Genomic DNA, 20,896 nt, shown 5'->3' with positions numbered 1-20,896 from the left:
AAAATTTTCCAGTAAAGTAGGCAGGGTCAAGACGGAATCAGTGGCTTAGCTCGAACAGTGGCTCAGTCACCCAATCTCACGTGTTGAAATTAGGTTGAGTGAGCCACTGTACCCATTTTTCTACAGAGCCACTGTTCCCTCCTTGACCCTACATATCAAGTGACAAATAAGTGAGTTTCAGCGGTACGGTTATACGGCTCATAAATCATGATTTACGATGTTTGATGTGTATTCCAATACTTTGCGAGTTTGACAACCTTGTTTACCTATATGTTTTTATTTATCTTATTGACCGAAGCGTAGCGTAGGTCTACGTTTTGACTCGACAATCTGCTTTCGTATGTCCGGATGTTCTCCTCTACGGCTTGCAATACTTAACCAAGATTTAAGTGGTGGACCAGGCCGAGGGTATGTATCATGTACTCTGTCACAGCCTGCCCCGAGGCAACTGGGACTGTCGCCCGGTGCGCGGCTGCGTGTGTCGCCGCGGCTTCATCAGCGACAGCTGCGACACGCACGTCTCGAACACCATAATGGTGGACCAAGCCGAGGGCATGTACTCTGTCGCAGCCTGCCCCGAGGCAACTGGGACTGCCGCCCGGTGCGCGGCTGCGTGTGCCACCGCGGCTTCATCGGCGACAGCTGCGTCACGCACGCCTCGGACACCATAATGGTGGACCAAGCCGAGGGCATGTACTCTGTCACATCAGACCAGCCCCCCCGCCCCCCACACACTCGGAGACATACTGTGGTGGTATTTTGGCCACGAATAAAACAAACAAATACAATCAATAAACTTTTTTAATCGTCACAGAACAAAATGCACAGCACGTTCGAAAACTGTAGCGGAGTGACGTTTGTGAACGCACTCCTTAAAATATGTTATCTATGACTGTCACTTTGACAGCTCTCTCTGACTCAGCCCTTGCATATATGGACGGATATGCTGTACATCAATTTAATTATAATTAATATTAAGAAGCCACTTACAACTAAAATAAATACAACAAGAAGTGAATCAAGTGTTTTATTGAAGATACTACATGGCGCAGCCGCAACGAAGACGAACTTGCGAAGATTAAAGTAGATTAATAAGGTACACGTTTTACCGGTTCCCCATTTACTGGTACATCGGACATCATGGGAGAAAAAGATAAGGTTGTAGAAGAAGAACTTATACAATTAAAAGTGGACAACATGTGTGCGGTAGAGTATAAAATGCCACCGAGTTTAAATCTTGACAATATCGAAAATTGTTGGTCTCAATGGCAAAGATTCAAATTATCGTTCAGGAACTTTGTGCTAGCAGCGGGCTTTGACAAGTTGTCGGAGGCCAGGAAAGCAGCTATTTTAATAAATTGCATAGGACAACAAGCTCAGGAGCTGTATTTCAACGTGTTAAAAAAAGAAGATAAGGACAAGTTGGAAGACGTCATTACAATCTTCGATGATTACTTTAGGCCAAAGCAGAATGAAGTCATTAACACATACAATTTGAATAAACGGAACCAAGAAGAGGGCGAATCTTTCGACGCGTACTATACGGCAATAAGAAAATTAGCAGAGAACTGCAACTTTGAAGACAAGAAGGACAGGATGCTAAGGGACAAGATTGTCATCGGAGTGCGGGACCAAAGGGTACAACAGAAGCTGTTGGAAGTTAAGGACCTCACACTGGACAAGGCGGTGGATATCTGTCGGTCTACAGAGCTGTCTAGGGAGTTTGTCAAGACTCTCAACAACCCGGAGGTGAATGCGGTCCAGTCTAGCAGGCCTGTGTTCCACGAGCAACAACACAATAAAGCTAAGTATTTTAATAATAACAATAGCACTTGGTCTCAATCAGCAAATGTTAAACATAATAGTAACACTAACTATAACAAGTTTTTCTATAAATGTAGAAAGTGCAATACTGAACATGGGCCACGGCAGTGCCCAGCTTTTGGCAAAATTTGCTCTAAATGTAACAGACTAAATCACTTTAGTGTTGGTTGTACCTATATTAAACGAAAGGTTCATTATGTAACTCAGGATGGAGGCGATGTTGCCTGCAATGATGTTCAGAATTTGTGACTAGTATATAAAGTATACTCAATCAATCTTGACGATAATATTGAGTGGTCAGAATCTTTTAGAGTAGAAAATAAGAGAGTTTCCTTTAAATGTGACACAGGTGCCCAAATTAATGTGATGAGCTTAAACACACTTAAGAAAATTGTCAATGATGATACTAATATTAAAATGTCTGAGACAAGAGCTTTACTTGAGGTGTACGGAGGTGGCAAGTTAGTACCATTAGGCAAAGTCACACTGAAATTATATTCTAAAAATGAAGAAAATTATTTTGAAACTAAATTTATAATTATTAACAAAAACGTACGCCCTATTTTGGGTTTACCCTCCATGGTCCAACTTGAATTAATAAATATTGAGGCGATTAATAGTAAAAAAGTAAATGATTTAAGTGTCAGTGCTAAAACTAATATTAATAATAAAGAACATGTAATTAATAAACATATCGAACTTTTCCAGGGTGTTGGAGAGTTTAAAAAAGAGCTGCAGCTACGCATTCGACCGGGAGTGGAGCCTGTGGTGAGACCCCCGCGCAGAGTGCCTAAAGCGCTCCTATCACGTCTTGCGGAGAAGCTGGAGGCGCTGGTGAGGCACAAAGTCATTGCTAAGGTGGATCATCCGAAAAGTTTTGTTAGTAATTTAGTTGTAATTGAGAAAAAGAACGGCTCACTCAGAATTTGTCTTGACCCAAAAGACTTAAATCAAGTACTTATAAGAGATCACCATCTAATACCAACTTTGGAGGATATTGTTTCAAGATTAAGTAATAAAAAAATATTTTCTGTATTAGACTTATCGGATGGCTTCTACAATATTAAATTAACAGAGAGTTCGAGTGATTTATGTACATTTAACAGTCCATTTGGTTGTTACAAGTTTCTAAGGTGCCCTTTTGGCATTTCAGTAGCCCCGGAAGTCTTCCAAAGATACAGCGAGACTGCATTTGGTGACATTCCTGGTGTTATTGTTTATTGCGATGACCTCTTAATATGTGCGGACACAGAGCAGGAACATGATGCAATATTAGACAAGGTATTTAGCAGAGCTAGAGAACATAATGTTCGTTTTAACAAGGAGAAATTCCAGTATAAACTGAAACAAGTCAAATATTTTGGCCATATTTTCTCAGATAAAGGCATGCAAATTGATCCGGATAGAGTCACTGCCATAATTAATATGAAAAGTCCTAATAATAAAAAAGAATTACAAGTATTTCTTGGCATGGTTAATTACTTAAGAAAATTCATACCACACTTGGCTGATATTGCATCTCCACTGCAGTTGTTATTAAAAAAAGATGTGGAATGGATCTGGACGGAGGTTCATGAAAATGTATATGCTAACATTAAAAGAAAAATTAGTAAAGCCCCAGTATTACAAAATTTTGATGATAAGCTCCCAATTACTATCCAATGTGATTCATCAAAAGATGGCCTTGGATGCTGCTTATTGCAGCAAGGCAAACCTGTTTGCTTTGCTTCAAGAAGCTTGACACCAGCCGAACGTAATTTTTCACAAATAGAAAAGGAATTACTGAGCGTGGTATGGAGCACACATAAGTATCATTACTTTATCTATGGTCGTAAAGTCACAGTCTTAAATGATCACAAACCTCTTGAAAGCCTATTAAAAAAACATATTCATGAAGTCCCTTCACCCAGACTGCAAAGGTTAAAACTTAAACTCTTAAAATATGACTTGGATTTCAAATATTTGCAAGGAAAATTAATGTTTATAGCTGATCTTTTATCACGCTCGTATTTGACTTCCAATGACGACACAGATGAATCTTACATGTATGAGGTTATTCATAGTGTCGGCCTAGCACAAAATTTAGAATGTACTGAAGAACAAAAAACAATGTTAATGAATGAAAGCTCTGCTGATAGTGAATTAGATATGTTAAGGAACTTTATAAAAAATGGTTGGCCTACTAATAATAAAAATATCCCTAATGGGTTGCATGACTATCATAAATTAAGAGGTGAACTTTCAGCAGATAACAGTTTAGTATTCTTTAATGACAGATTAATTGTTCCAAAGAATTTAAGATTATCATTTATTAAAACATTACATGATGGCCACATTGGTATGACAAAAATGAAACAACTTGCTAGGAAATTGTATTACTGGCCACATATCGATTCACACATAGAGGAGTTTGTGAAACGATGTTTCCCTTGTCAGACACATCAGAATAATAATATAAAGGAGCCTTTACTCCCACATAAAATACCTTCATTGCCTTTTGCAAAGATAGCCACAGACATTATGGATTATAAAACCAAAAGTTACCTCGTAGTTTATGATTATTACTCTAAATGGCTGGACATTAAATACATACGTAGTAAAAGCGCGAAGAACATTATTGAGGCCTTAACAGACATATTTTCCAACTTTGGTTTTCCTAAGGAAATAGTTTCCGATCATGTACCTTTTGACTCCAAAGAATGTAGAGACTTCGCTCGTGATAATGGATTTGTTTTCACGTATGCCAGCCCCAGGTATCCCCAATCGAACGGTATGGCGGAAAAAGGGGTACAAATAGCAAAAAAGATTTTAACTAAGTGTCATGAAGATAACACGGATTATAGATTAGCACTACTTAATTACCGGGCCTCACCTGTATCTGGTACAAACTTGTCCCCATCGGAGCTAATGTTAAATAGAAATTTAAAGACAAAGTTAATAGTAAATACCCAATATTTACAGCCAAAAATGAATACTGATGTACAGCAAGAGTTTGACAGGATTAGGATTAGGAATATTAATAATTATAATAAAACAAGTAGGTTTAAAAGCCCATTTGTAGTTGGCCAATCCATTTGGTTTAAGAAAGATCCTAATAAGAATGTTTGGCTTGAAGGAAAAATTGTTTCCTGTAATGGTAATAGAGCATATAGTGTAGCTGATAAGAACAATGTAATCTATCACCGAACCTCATTTCATATTAGACCGCCTTAGCTGGGCTGGGTGCCTCACCGGACTCTAACAGTTGGGACCACCATCGGTCGAATGTGGAGTTTGTGCATTCATTCTATGAATACTTTGTGATAATTTTGTATTATGTGGAGATGCATTCCTTTAAAAAGGGGATGAAGAGAGTTTAGTAATGTAAGTGAAATAAGTGCAAATATATAATGTGGATCTCAGTGCCTTGGGCCTTGTTATAAATATTTAGTTTAGGAAATTGTACTTCTGTGTTAAGCTAAGATGATCTTGTAGTTCTGTATAACTTTTAACTTTCTTTGAAAAAGGGGATGATGTAGCGGAGTGACGTTTGTGAACGCACTCCTTAAAATATGTTATCTATGACTGTCACTTTGACAGCTCTCTCTGACTCAGCCCTTGCATATATGGACGGATATGCTGTACATCAATTTAATTATAATTAATATTAAGAAGCCACTTACAACTAAAATAAATACAACAAGAAGTGAATCAAGTGTTTTATTGAAGATCACAAGATCGGTACCCCTAGTGTAAATAAATTCGATTTCGAAACGTGACGTACGCGTTTGCGTTTAGTCTCATTTTGTATTGGATTTAGAAAGCGCGCCAAGCGGGACGTTTTGGAAACTCAAATTCCTATACAAAATGAGACTTAACGCAAACGCGTTCGTCACGTTATGATGTCGATTAAATTTACACTAGGGGTACCGTATAGGAAAAGTACGAGTACTAGTTTTTCATTGACAGATTTAATCTTACACATTCGACCTTACGACGATCAACAGAAAGTCGATTTTTAAAAAAACCCTATAGCTTGGTAATTATTATGATAAGGTAGAATATGTATAAATACCACCTGTCAATCACAAACTAGACATATGCAAGATGTATCTCGGAGCAAATTGGTGTGTCAAATAATTTGACATTTTCCAATTTTGCTCTAAGAGTTCAAAGTTGAAAGTACACATCCTCTCTAATACTACGAAAACAAGACGTACTAAAACACTTATTTTACGTCAGTCATTCACACATATCTAAATAACCAAATATAAATAAGTGCCTCGATATACTTATTTCTAGCAAACACAGTTTTACACACCTTCCCTTTTTTCCTTCATCATCTTTTAACACACATTTATCGAGACACTTATTTATTTGGTAGGTACTCCTATTATTCCGTTCTTTGTACCATGATTAGCAAGAACTAAAACGATTTTTCCGCTCTCTTTCGCCCCATTTTGAAAAATGGTCAAATATTGACAGTGACGACGCTCGCGTCAATGGGGCGACACTCCTCCTTTCGGCCATTCTCGGCTCCGTTCGGCTAAGCATTGCTCCGAGCAATTATTAGGGTTGGCACAACTTGACGTCAGATAAAATAATGACTTAAATTTAGACAACCCTAAATAGCCGAAAGCGATAGTGTATGGACATTAAAAAGGGATAGCATGATTCGACTGAATCTCTGTCAAACTTCGGTTTTGTACGAAGTGTCATTTCTGTACGGTAGTACTATTATTTATTCTGTGGTAATGCAGTTGCCATCTGAATGTCAACTTAAAGAGTGCCTATTTTTCATCATATGTTAAAATGGGGCAAAAGAGACCTGGGGTGAAAAGGAACAGTTTATTTTATATGTCACATTAAGTAAACTGTTCTTTTTAACCCGAGACTAAATAAAACAGTATACATATAAGTATCTTATTTCACCCTATTTTATAAATACTAATCAAGTACAAAGAACGAAATATTTACTACTTCTAATGTTTATACGTAAGGCCAATTCTAACTCCCAATTGATTGCAATGAAAAGAACACATTTGGAGATAAATGCAGGTTTCTTTTAGTTTTGGCCGAATTTATTATTAAGTTACTAATATTAATTTAAATTAAATAAATTAAAAACAAAATATAGGCGTTAATTTCAAATGTTACAGCAGGGGACTGGGATATATAGCTTAAATAATACATTAATGTTATTGGTATAAAATTAGATTTATGGCATTTTCGCTTAATCTATAGGCATACAGCTAGCTAATAAAAATTATAACTTTCTTGCAAAAATGTAAAAATAAATGTTTTGTTAATATATAAAAAAAAGTATTAGGTTCTTAAGTGTAAAGTAGTTTTTGATATGTTGTTTTTATACATACTTTAAATTCATGATTTCATATCGTATGGAAATTCAGTCGCCTTTATATTTTGAAATCTTTAAGTAGTTGTTTAAGATGTATTAATTTGACCCTATATAATGAGAAAACCCTAGCACAAAAATGATATCACTTATATTTTACACAATTTATGCTATTAGGGTCCCTCTTGTTTTAGTATAAAATAATATTCTGAATGGCTTAATACTGGTTTGAAATTAACCTTTTTACCGACGAAGTTAATCGGTAAATTAATTATCAATATCAACCGTCGCGTGAGGCTTATTTTACGAAATTATGGTTATCTGTACATGTTATACCGCTATTATCGGTGAAAATCCAATATATTTATATGAAATAAAATACTTGTTCAATCTCTTACGTATCCATATTCAAAGTCATAAAAGTTCCTTAGATTATAATAACCCTATTGGTTCCAAATAGCCCCACGTAACGGCATCTAAAGTTTTTAGTTGCCTAAAAGGTTAAAGAAATAATTATACGGTAAAATCGCCTTAATTAAATAATATATTATCTGTGAATGGCACAAGAAATGAAACTTATAATAATAATAAATATTAAAACTAGTTATTTAATTTAGTTTTTGTATAAATTCGTTACGAAGGCAAGATATAACTATAGTGAAGACCACAGAAAGTATAGATAGAGAAAAATAAGCACAAATATACATTAAGCAGGATTATTTAACTACTTTGATATGTGTTCATTCGAGATGACTTTCGAATTTGTAGATAATGGGAGCCGATCTCATACAAAAATACCTTGTTGCATTTTTTTCATTGACAACCGACACGGCACCATTTATCTGACATTGTCACAAATAAGCAGTTCTCGGATTGAACTAACAGGCAAATTCGAACCTACACTGATATCAGAAGAACATCTCACTGATGTCATTCCGTTATCGTCCATTTTGCTCGTACTTGTTCGTGCATGTATTGACGCAGGCGAGAAGCATGGTCACTAAATAACATGATTCAAACATCACTTTGATGTCAGTGTACGTTCGAATAGGCCGGTAAGTTTTATATTTTGAACACAAAAATTACGCTTCTGTTTCAATTCCTTTGAAAAAGCTGCTCTTTATTTGCACGTTAGCAATAGAAATCTATTAAGGAAATCCTTAAGTGTGTAGTAGAAAAAACACACCTAAGTCACCTAATTAGGGAGTTAAATAAACATGATAATCATCGTACGTATTCATATAATTTCTAGACTGGTCCGAAACATCGACTGAACCGTTCCGAGTTTAATGTTTAAAACGCTATCATACAGGCAGTAAAGTTCAAATTTCCTTCGCATTTTTATACTTCATTGAGGTCCCTCGTTCGGTTTCCTACTTTACAAGGCCACTTCGCCGTTCAGTCTTAGCAAACATTTTCATTGCATTTTTACTTGAATTTGGATAATCTTAAAGCGGGATTCCACCAGTATGCAGCACAAGCATAATTCAGTTCTAAAATGCTTGTGCCGCACACTAGTAGAATCCTGCCTTTACAGACTGACAATGTTTATATAAACGCTTATATTTCTAATACCCATGAAACTATAGAGTACACGCGAAAAATTAGTGTCTTTTGAACTGTTCGGGTCAAAAGGTTAAACAACCTGAGGTTTGAATCCAATAAAATGGTGTGACTTTAGAAACAACAGGGCTACTTATATAAAAAGACAGTAACCTCAATTACTGTAATTTATTTTTTATTCTCATCACATGACGTTGTATGTAAATTTTAAAGACGGAAGCCATTAAAAAGATCCAACTAAGAAACATTGTAAATGTATCGTTGATTGCTGGCTACAGACTCGTAGTATGTATAAAAATGGTAGATATGCTTCGGTAGTAAAACATAATATTATATTGCATTTTTTTATTTTACCCCATTATTTCAAAGTCACCCCACTTTACGGTTTACAAACTCAATTTAAAGAATCAAATAACCAATATGGTCCGCGTTTTAGTCGTTGTTATAATAAGTTCGCTTACATGATAACTATTAAATTGGCAAGGTGAGGCTTCAGGTGGAGCCGCTTTCTGGGGACTCGTTGATGAGGCCCTGGTTGTACGCCGATAGTATGCTCTCGCATACAAACTTGTACTGGCTCTGTGAAGAAAAATGAAACGTTCATTAAATACTATAAACCACTAGCTAAAATAATAGCAATATGAACGGAGTGTATTTATTGAGTAAAATTGGGACTCTATCGTAAGAGGAGAGAGGTTGGATACTTATGTTATGACGTGATTTAATATTCATAAATATTACTGCGGTAGCTTTAGTTCGCTGAAGCTAATTTTACTCGCATATTAGAACTACTTCAAAGCGGTTTTGTTTTCATTTGTTTCCTTTTATATTCTTAACATCACCAATACAGTAGTCCAACGAATTATTCCATGTCTGATGAAAGAACATTGTTATGAGGGTTGGATTTCAATTGTATTCCAATTTGGGGACAACACGACCATGCTCCACATGACCGCCACCTTACATGAGGCGGTGACAGATAGAAATGATTCGTATGAGTACACCTATTGCAATATGTGTCCCGGCGGGGACAAAAAGAAACATACCGGGTTTCGCACTCTCATATATAAAATAAATAGATAAAAACCGGCATCAACCTGATAATTCCTTAAAAACTATCCTCACAATTGTATTACGCAAAATTTACTATAATTTTCCATTGTATGATGCTATTTGTGTGGGTAGTTTTTAAGAAATTATCACGTAATTGTCAATCCTGGTTTTTATCCCACATTTATTGGTTTCTGTACACGTATTGTAAACTGTGTGAGGTGTGCAATAAAGAGTATAGAATTGTATTGTATCCCTATTCACCCCGCCATCCTTGTTCACCTCGGTTGTTTGTGACGGTAGGCATCGGAGAGTGCGCATCAAGAAGGGATGATGGCAGCGTACAACCGGTCGGTGTGAGCAACCTATTCGGTCGGTGGTCTACATCCAGCAGTGGACGTAATTCGGCTGACTGTGTTGATTCTCACCGCGTTCTGTATGCACATGGGCCGCTGAGCGCGCATGGCCCGGGTGAGCTCGAGCGGGTAGAAGGGCTGCCGCCGCTGCAGCAGCTCGATGGCGGTCTCGGCCAGGATGAGCGCTCCTGTATGTGTACAGCACTCACCGCGTTCTGTATGCACATGGGCCGTGAGCGCGCATGGCCCGGGTGAGCTCGAGCGGGTAGAAGGGCTGCCGCCGCTGCAGCAGCTCGATGGCGGTCTCGGCCAGGATGAGCGCTCCTGTATGTGTACAACACTCACCGCGTTCTGTATGCACATGGGCCGCTGAGCGCGCATGGCCCGGGTGAGCTCGAGCGGGTAGAAGGGCTGCCGCCGCTGCAGCAGCTCGATGGCGGTCTCGGCCAGGATGAGCGCTCCTGTATGTGTACAACACTCACCGCGTTCTGTATGCACATGGGCCGCTGAGCGCGCATGGCCCGGGTGAGCTCGAGCGGGTAGAAGGGCTGCCGCCGCTGCAGCAGCTCGATCGCGGTCTCGGCCAGGATGAGCGCTCCTGCATGTGTACAACACTCACCGCGTTCTGTATGCACATGGGCCGCTGAGCGCGCATGGCCCGGGTGAGCTCCAGCGGGTAGAAGGGCTGCCGCCGCTGCAGCAGCTCGATCGCGGTCTCGGCCAGGATGAGCGCTCCTGTATGTGTACAACACTCACCGCGTTCTGTATGCACATGGGCCGCTGAGCGCGCATGGCCCGGGTGAGCTCGAGCGGGTAGAAGGGCTGCCGCCGCTGCAGCAGCTCGATCGCGGTCTCGGCCAGGATGAGCGCTCCTGTATGTGTACAACACTCACCGCGTTCTGTATGCACATGGGCCGCTGAGCGCGCATGGCCCGGGTGAGCTCGAGCGGGTAGAAGGGCTGCCGCCGCTGCAGCAGCTCGATGGCGGTCTCGGCCAGGATGAGCGCTCCGGTGCGGCCCACGCCGGCCGAGCAGTGCACGATGATCGGCGGGTCTAATACTCGCTCGGCTTCGCCTTCGAGTTCTTCGATTACGGTTGGTATCACTGCAAATAAAAAAAGTTGTTAAAAATTTGAAACCAAGGCAATTAGGGAACAAATAATTTAGTTTAATAAATATTTTTAGATTTGTATTTTTAAAATAGTCACACATGTCATATATTAAAGAAAAAGTGACAGGCCGGAATCGAGCAGCTCTAGCAACTAGACCGTGAATGTGGTCTAGTGGTTAAGACGTTAGCCATGTAAGCTGAAGACGCTGTTCGATTTCGGCCTCGGCCATCGGAGGGTTTTGTCACTTTTCCTTAGTATTATGACATCTAACCAGGGTTTTCGACATAGCTCAGAAGGTAGCCCAACTTGATGAAAAGGGCACATTGAACATAGAACATAGCCTCTGAGTAGTCGGGCTATACCGTGTATTGAAGTTATGTGCCTAATAACCCCTCTTAACTCCTGTAATGTTACTGTCTATCTGTAATACGCACCCGCACGATGGTTTCTCAGCTGCGAACATAACCGGGTGAAGTTTATAAAGGCGGCGGCGTCTTCTGGTACGCCGTGGTCGGGCCATGCGGTATATTGAAGTTGGGTTATGTTCCTTGTCGCCCCGTTTGACTCCTGTAATATAACCAATTATTAATAAGCGCACATTACTTAGGACGCAGTTCCCTTTAAACTCACGCATATTGTCGGAATGCACTAAGGTTGAATTTGGGCCATAGCCAAAAAAAATTAAACGTTTATTTCTAAATTAACTGTTTATTTTAAATTTTTTTCACTACATGTTCCAAATTTTTAGCTTAATATAGATTTTAGATTATTAATTTATTAGCCAAGACGAGCAGGCTATAATTTAAATTTATTAAATACATGCTTAATATGTATTTACTATATTATAGAGTTGTAATGACTTAAATTCTAACAAAGCTTTCTCAGTTATACCGTTAATCTTATGGGGCTTAGCATCTATATTATCAATGACATATCAAGTCGCACGCGTCAGCCGACGTCTTTGGCGGTCGGTCTCCTCCCTCTTTTTGCATTTTTTTTCCTAACCACATTCATTACGACAATCGAGCGTCAAGGAGGCTTGAACCCACTTCCTCGCATATAAGTATATTGCGCTTTATTAGGACTAAATAAGTTACTGTAAAAAAAAAATCTTTTATACTGCTGATTGTACAGTCGACGTCACCAACATCTTTACAAGCCAACATGCCAATAATATATTTACACGCCTCTATGACACTGACTTTAAGGTCGCGTTGACATATATTTGAAATGTTGGGTTGTAAAGATATCTGTGTACTCGACTGTACATTCGTAAAGAGCCTAAACTCTTATATGTATGTGTTTTTCCGTCTCGAAACACTTTGGGCTACCATCCGACTGCATCACCATAGCGTCGCAAGAAATCAATAATACTGTAAACCCGCACATATACAAACCGCACTATTTTTTTTTGCATATTCTTGCTACAATTTTTTTTTCTGCATTGATTGGTATACTTATGGCTAGTGATTATGTGGGTAGTGATGAAAAATAAAATTCTTACAGCGTAAGTAGTTTTTAACATTCAAATTACAGATGAAAACAAAAATGTTGTAGCCCACAAAAAACCGCTGTTTTCATCGGCATGTGATTTACAGCAGTTTTTGTCCCTATTTTAGATGTATGTTATTAACAGAATTTCTTTGGGGTTTAATGTCTACGACACTCTGGAAAGGTACGGTGTGTGTAGACACGACAATTTAAATGTTATCTTTTTGGCAACTACCAATAATTATGAGGTATTTTCAAAGGAAAATTGTGTAAGCGCTTGATGTTTTTTACGTTTGTTTGCCTTGTCTGGCACCAGGGCTGCAGAGTTTTCGGGTACATGTTTATTATACCCACGGATAATAGTAACTACTACTTCAATATTTTTGAAGGATTGCTTATAAATTATTTAAGAAAATGTGTTTTTTTTCCTTTAGAAATAGTCATGAAGAAGTAAAATAATTAGGAACATACTTTCTAAGCAAGTCCAATGCAGGGGAGTTAGGAAGAGGGAGCAAAATAAGTTTGTAAACGGTAACCTTTTTCTCATGCTTCTCTTCACCAACTCGTACATAATACTCAAAAAGTAAAAAAAATACTTAACCTAATCAATGATTATAAGTTAAGATTTAGGTAAACAAAGAAAATCAATCAATTACGTTTACGTGAATACAAATACGTGGGTACTTACATAACCTTCAAAAACTGCTATTTGACATAGGATAGATAAATAATAGTTTTGTATCCATACATAACAGAAAATAAAAATAATAGTTCATGGTACACTGACATAATGTGCAACAAAGCGCCAGGCTCTTAAAGTAGACGATGATAAAAACATTATAGTAAAAAAAAACTAAGCAATTTCATTAAAAAAAAATGCGAGTTTAAACTTCAAGCCTCGTTTGCGCCCGGTACAGTCAAGTGCAAAAATATGTATCGAAAGAATCTTCTCATAAATATGGTACTACGCTCTTATTACACTGGAATAAGATGCTATGGGACATATTTCTGAGTAAGATGTGTACATCGATATTTTTACACTTGACTGTACATAAATAAAAATCAAGTTATTTTAAACTACAAAATGTTCTTTACTATTATACGCACCACAGCACCCACACCACATTAAAAAAAATACCAACTATACTTGCAGGCAATCAAATTCCTTTCTATCGTTGAGAAGTTGTTTTTTTTTTGTTTCTGCTCGAAGTTTTTTCGCTCTGGTGTAAAGTTTAGATTTTGCGGGTTACGGCACTATTGATTTCTTTCGACAATATCAGCTCCATGGGAACATAATGAATTGTTATCGGAATAGGCTAAATTATAACTCAATAGGCGGTACAAGTGATACAACGAGGAGAGGAACAAATGAAATGCTCATTAAAAAAAAAAAAAACTCCGCATATTAAAACAACAATATGACTAAATAAAAATGATTAATTGTTAATAAACATTCAAGTTTCTACCTGTTATTCCAAGAACTATATTTAATTAGAGTCTGTGCGGAAAGAGAAGAGTCGTGGAATGTATGAGGCCCAAACCATCCCACGACTCTTCTCTTTCTGAACAGACTATATCCGTATTTACGAAACAAACTGAATTTACATTAGAAAAAGTTTAGGGTTGAAGAAATGAACATATGAGTAATTTTGTTTACTGATATTTTTAGCTGATGTAATTTGGAATATATATGAAATACATGTGGTAATTCTATACAGTCATAAAATTTGTCATCAGTATAATATGTTTCTTTGTAAGTCTAAAGGTGGTATTCCACCTGTCCAATTTCTTGATTCAATGTATATTTACGTCTCACATTTTGCTTAATGAGAAAGTGAGACACAATGCACATTGGACCAAAAAATTTGACAGATGGAATAACACCCTAACCTAACTTTGGATCGAAGTGAACAGGATAAAGTGAGGGAGTGTCATTTTAAACGTCATATTTTCATAGTTTGATATTCATGATGACATCCCACACTTTGTTATTGAAAATACCATGTAGAGTTAGACTGGTCGGATATTTTACGTTTGCAGCCAATTCCCGTTCTAGGAGCGTATTCAACAATGAGTACCTAACTATATAGGCATCACATTTATACCGTGGAAAGAGATGTTCCTGCATTAGCAATCTAGTACATCAAATTTCTATAAGAAAATACCTACTGTATGTTAATTTATGTTTTTTTTCCATATTAATATATTGTACAGTTTTGACGTTTGACGATTTTGACGTTTGAAATGTAAACACTGCGTCTTACCTCTGTACTTAAAATCGTGGAAAAATGGGAAAATTGCGATAAAATTGTGCACAGCCGCCAGTGAAACTTATGTGCATCCACTCTGAACACAGACAATTACTTGTGACGATTTTGGTGAGGTGATTATAGGTGTTATAGTGCAAAAATCAGTGAAGATGGAACAACCTTGTAACGGTAAATACACACACACTTAAACTTTTTGGATTTAACGGTGAAATTTTGAAGAAAAGTGTTAGAAATTAAGCGGTATCCAACTCTGTGTTACATTGGCACTGACACTAGTGACAGGACTGACATTTGACGTGTCGGTCAGCTGTCACATAAGTTGCGTTCAAAAACTCACTCGATGACATCGTCGTTTACGTTAGACGCTTTACACTGCTGTTTTAAGGTAGATTGCTGCATCGACTAGTCATCATCATCGAAACTTTTATTTCGTTTCATTCGACGAAATGTACTGACTTTGGAATACAGAAAAAATTATAGAGTTGAAATTATAAATTAAGAGATAAGATGCCACCAAAAGTGTCTTCACAACCAGCCTGCGCACGCTGTAAAAAGAAAATTTTGGAAAAACACTTCTTGACATGTTCGCACTGTGGGCGATCATATGACCTTGATTGCTGTAATTATAATAAAATGTACGATTTAATGAACAAAAAACAAAAACAGTCATGGGCTTGCACCAAATGCCGTCAAATGAAAATTCCGCTAAGAAAAGCAAGTACACCAATTGCGGCTAAAATAAACGCTACCAGCGCTACAAACTCAAAACAAAGTGCAATAGCTCACGACGATAAACTGAATAAAACATCACTTTTACTCTCTCCTGAGCTACAAAAAGAAGATCAACAACAGCAGCAAGAATTGGATTTTTCGGTTGATAATGTCACAAAAAGAAAATATAATGTCCATGTGCAAAACTCCTTTGACTCGCTATCGGACGAGGAGTTCGATAGTTCTTTACTTCGCAACGAAACGCTTAATAGAAGCTGCCCAGACATGACTGTGAATTATAAAGACGAAGTTGAAGTACTAAAGAGTAAGATAGCACATCTGGAAGACAAACTTAAGCTCTCTGATAGTTATAGTACTACACTTTTAATAGAGAACGAAAAGCTTAAAAAACAGTTATCCGAATGCTCCCGTCAAATTGAACAGCTAAAGGTGATATGTAAATCAACGGCGATCACAGTAAAACCTTCAAAGAACCCAACTACGGTCAAAGATCAGTCGACTCAAACTGATAAAAACGATGAAAACATAATGGAGAAGGAAATGGAAACAACAACTGAAAGCTCAAACATTACCCTGGCAAGCAATGAACCCGCACCTACCACCGACACTGACCACAGCCAAGCAACGACACTTAAGCGGAACAACTTATTGAAAAAAATATACGTCCTCGGTGGACAACAAAGCTATGGAATGGCAGCCGCATTGATAAAGTCAAGACGGAATACGGAGTTTGAAAAATATGTGGTAACAGCTACAATCAAACCCAACGCTCGCTGTGAAGATATATTAAATTCATCAGAGACTTTAAATACTAGTGATGATGATGTAATCATTTTGAGTATAGGTGAAAACGATAATAATCCAACAAAATTACTTGCAGACCTCAGTGTCTTTCTAAATATGCGTCCTAAAGCATTTGTTATTGTCACTGGTATAAAAATGTGTCAACATCTTAATGAATATAGGTTAAATAGAGCCATTAAATTATTTTGCGAAAACTTTGACAATTGTACGTTTTTAGATCTAGATGATTTGGTTTATAGAAAAGAAAATTTTATGCACAAATTATGTAATAGAATTAATTTAATTCTTGATTCAAGATTTTATGATAAAGAATACCTCAGCTACTACAAATTCAAGTCAAAATTGTACAACATACAGAACCAATTAAGTAAATCTAGTAAACCAGTTAATATATACCGTAAAGGTACCATACCCTACTACTTCAAAAAACTTGAGAATGTAACTGCTAAATACGCTAGATCATTGAGCCAAAAGTCGATTACTGACTATTTCCCGAAACTCTGTAGAACCACACCGTTAAATGATACACAACAAAACAAAGAGTTTTTTCGCAACCAAAAGTAACTTTTTTACAATACTCCATCAAAATATAGCTGGCTTTACTAGCAAAAAAGAATTACTGGAAGTAACACTTGACGAGCTTTCTGAAAATGACAAATGCTTCGATGTTTTATGTTTTACCGAAACGTTTATTAAAAGGGGAAATGAAAGGAATCTACATACGAAAGGTTACCAGCTTAGATCATCATACTCCCGCACGCATCAAAAAAGAGGGGGTGTATGCATCTTTTGTGCAAATCAAATTCAAACGCGAGATGTAGTTTTCCTAAATGAGTTCTCTGAGGATTATGTGTTTGAATGTTGTGGCATCGAAATACCGCTGATAAAATGTATTATAATTTGCGTCTACAGAACACCATCAGCTAATCCATCACAATTTCTTCACAAATTAGAAAGGCTTATTCACAAAGTAAAACAAAAAACAAAATATAAAGTAGTGCTTGCCGGAGACTTCAACATAGACTTGCTTCAGACTACAGAATCCTCAAACGAATTGAGGAGAATTATTGCTAATAGTAATTTTAATGTGCATATTCTTTGCCCCACACGCAAAGAATCATGTCTAGATCAGATTGTATCAAATATTCCGGAAGCTCAAGGTAATATTTTAAAATTAGGTTTATCCGATCATGAAACTGCACAGAGTCTAACTTTTACTGTTGAACGTAATGAAACGCCACGCTTGTACTTTTACCGTTATAAAAGAGATTATAGTACTGAGAACATTAACAAATTCCGCAACTGCCTTGCAAGTTTATTGTGGTCTGACATATACAACAACAATGATGCATCGGAGGCTTACAAACTATTTCATGCTACTTTCATACTATTTTACAAATTGTGTTTCCCTCTTAATAGAATAAAAACAACTATTAATACAAAATCTGCATGGTTCACAAGAGGGATCAAGAAATCCGTTGTGACAAAGCGGCGATTACGTTTTAATTATTATTTTAAATCTAAACACAATCCTGGTTACACGCATAGTAAAACTAAGTACAATAATTACTCTAAGATTCTGAAGCGATGCATAGACCAAGCTCAAAAAAATGCAAATATAAACTATGTAAGACGTTCCAAAAATATAGGTAAGGCGACTTGGGATGTTATTAAAAACGTAACTAATAAAACTAAGGTCATTGATGGTAATATTGAAAAACTAGTCATTAATAATAATATAATCAATAATCCTCTCGACATTGCCAATTCGTTTAATGACTTTTATATAAATATAAATAATTCTAATAATAACAACTTTAAACCTGATTTCTCTCTAGTAAACACAAATAACGCCAATATGTTCTTAACGCCAACAGATGAAAATGAAATATGTAAAATCATCACTCATCTTAATTCTACTAACTCTGCTGGTTATGATGAAATACAAACTAAAATAGTCAAAGCCTGTAAAAAAGAAATTGCTGGAGTTATAAGTTATCTAGTAAATTTATCTTTCTCAGGAGGTATTTTCCCGGAGCCTTTGAAAGTATCTCTAATTAAACCTTTGTACAAAAAAGGTAACAAGGAAGGTGTTGAAAACTACAGGCCAATTTCACTCCTCCCAGTAATATCTAAGATATTCGAAAAGGCGTTCCATATACGTTTAACATCTTTTCTAAATAGATTTAATATTATTAAAACGGAACAGTTTGGTTTTCAGAAAGAGAAATCGACTACATTGGCTGCCTTCACCTTATCAAATAACATTCTGAGCTTTATGAACGCAAGCATACCTGTAACTGCCCTTTTCTTTGACGTGAGCCGAGCCTTCGATTCTGTCTGCCATGAAACCCTTCTAGCTAAGTGTGAGCTGTACGGTATAAGAGGTGTACCTAAAGAATGGCTCAAGAGCTACTTATATAATAGAACACAATTCGTGGAAGTAACCCAAATTGATTCTGCCAACACCATGGTTCAATACAAATCGACCACAAAGGTCAATAATGTAGGTGTTCCACAGGGTAGTATCATGGGACCCCTTCTTTTTTTATTATACGTCAATGACCTACCAAATGTAACCGTTTTTGACTGTACACTTTTTGCTGACGATCTATCCATCGTCATACCGTGTCATGAGGCTAGGACATATAATAACTATATTAATAATACAATTGCTGATGTTGTAGTATGGTTACGTAGAAATAATTTGAATATAAATATTGATAAAACTACTTTTGTACAATTTGTAAATAAAAATGCAAATAAACATTCATTAACTGTGTTGCATGAAAATCAAAACCTGGCAGAATCATGTTGCACAAAATTTTTAGGTATCTGGTTGGACGATGAATTTTCCTGGAGAGAACACATTATTAATGTATGCAGTAAAATTAACTCTTTTGCATACGCTCTATGGAAACTGACCAAGATAAGCACGAAAGAAACCGCAATACAGGCATATCATGGATACGTTTGTTCTCTGCTCAGGTACGGAATTCTTCTGTGGGGTAACTCGAGCCATGTCGAACGTGTATTAATAGCTCAAAAACAGTGCATAAGGGCTATATGTAATGTAAACATGTTAACATCATGTAAGCCCCTATTTAAGGACTTGAAACTTTTGACTGTACCTAGTATATATATTTATGAAGTTTGTCTATTTGTGAGACTTCATCCGGAATTCTTCAGTAAAAAAAAAGATGTATGTAAGTTCAACACAAGGTACCCTGAAAGACTTATTATCCCGCCTAAAAAAACAAAATTGTATGGAAAGAATGCGCTATGTATGTCAATTAGTATTTATAATAGTTTACATGATGATATCAAAAAATTACCATTTAATTCATTTAAATCAAGGTTAAAAAAATGGTTAGTAGATAAATGTTTCTATAGTGTCAATGATTATTTTGATTATTACGAGAATATTCTTAACTGATAGGTATAATTATGTATTTTTAAGCTCTTTTATTTTATTGACATTGCTAATCTCCTAATTATTTTAATTAATAATATCAATGTGTTGTAAAATTACTAATGTATTTTAATATTGTTATGTTTTCTTGCTTGTTTTAATTATATTGATCTGTTATGACCTTGTAAATATGGAATGAATACCTACGTGTAATTTAGTAATTTAATTTTGCATGCCAGCTGCTGGTGAAATGTGTGTTTCTCTAATATATTGACCATCTTTTGTACCATGTTTCAAGCAAAATAAATGATTTATGATTTATGATTTATGTATTTTTTTAATTTGATGCATGTTAGTTATAAGATGTAATGTTTTGAAAACATGTGTCCATATTGGGAAAGCCAACAACCCAATAATTTAGGAGGGATTTAAATCTTCTCGGGTCAGAGGTGTAAGGTTAGAGCTGGCGTAGCTTTATTTGACGTTCTGGAAAATAAACTATCTTTATATTCATATCAATTCTTACCTTTATAGTCATTTCTCTTCTTACATAATGTCCCAAGTTCTGCTCACTATTTGTCTGGACAGTCAGTGTGTTGGTCGCTTTAAGCGGGGTGTTGCCAACCTGAAATAAATGAAATTAGTGACCATGATAATTTAAGGGTGCCTTAAGTCCGGCGCAAGTCCGGTTTTCGCATTTTATGACTGTCATTTCAGACTATATCTTTATTTCCATTTACCCAGGTAAGGGATCAAAATTAGGCCAATATTGGTGGCGAGACTGCTTTCTGCTTCCCACACCATTTGCCAGAATTAAGATACAATGCAACATCTCACCTTCGGCCAATATTGGTGGCACTTGGTCCGTCCTCTCTACCAGAACAGTCAACGTCACTACAAGACTGCTTTTTGACTCCCAATATGGCCAATCCCAATATGATATAATA

General features: G+C 36.8%; 1 protein-coding gene across 1 annotated transcript in view; it reads right to left on the bottom strand.

Annotated features, from left to right (window-relative positions):
- Positions 1-6,142: 6,142 nt before the first annotated feature.
- Positions 6,143-20,896, bottom strand: part of LOC133524022 (tyrosine-protein phosphatase non-receptor type 4) — a 47,568-nt gene continuing 32,814 nt past the window's right edge. Inside the window, exons 13-16 of the mRNA XM_061859790.1 lie at positions 20,476-20,574; positions 11,675-11,807; positions 11,022-11,233; positions 6,143-9,301 (exon numbers count right to left, since the gene is read on the bottom strand). Of these exons, the coding sequence (XP_061715774.1) occupies positions 9,215-9,301; positions 11,022-11,233; positions 11,675-11,807; positions 20,476-20,574 (531 nt within the window). The 3' untranslated portion in view covers positions 6,143-9,214. The remainder of the gene's footprint in view (positions 9,302-11,021; positions 11,234-11,674; positions 11,808-20,475; positions 20,575-20,896) is intronic.

Source organism: Cydia pomonella, chromosome 13, assembly GCF_033807575.1.
Source record: "Cydia pomonella isolate Wapato2018A chromosome 13, ilCydPomo1, whole genome shotgun sequence".
In the NCBI taxonomy this organism is placed as follows: Eukaryota; Metazoa; Arthropoda; class Insecta; order Lepidoptera; family Tortricidae; genus Cydia; species Cydia pomonella.
The sequence above is the reverse complement of the archived record's forward strand: the minus strand, read 5'-3'. Positions and strand labels throughout refer to the sequence as shown.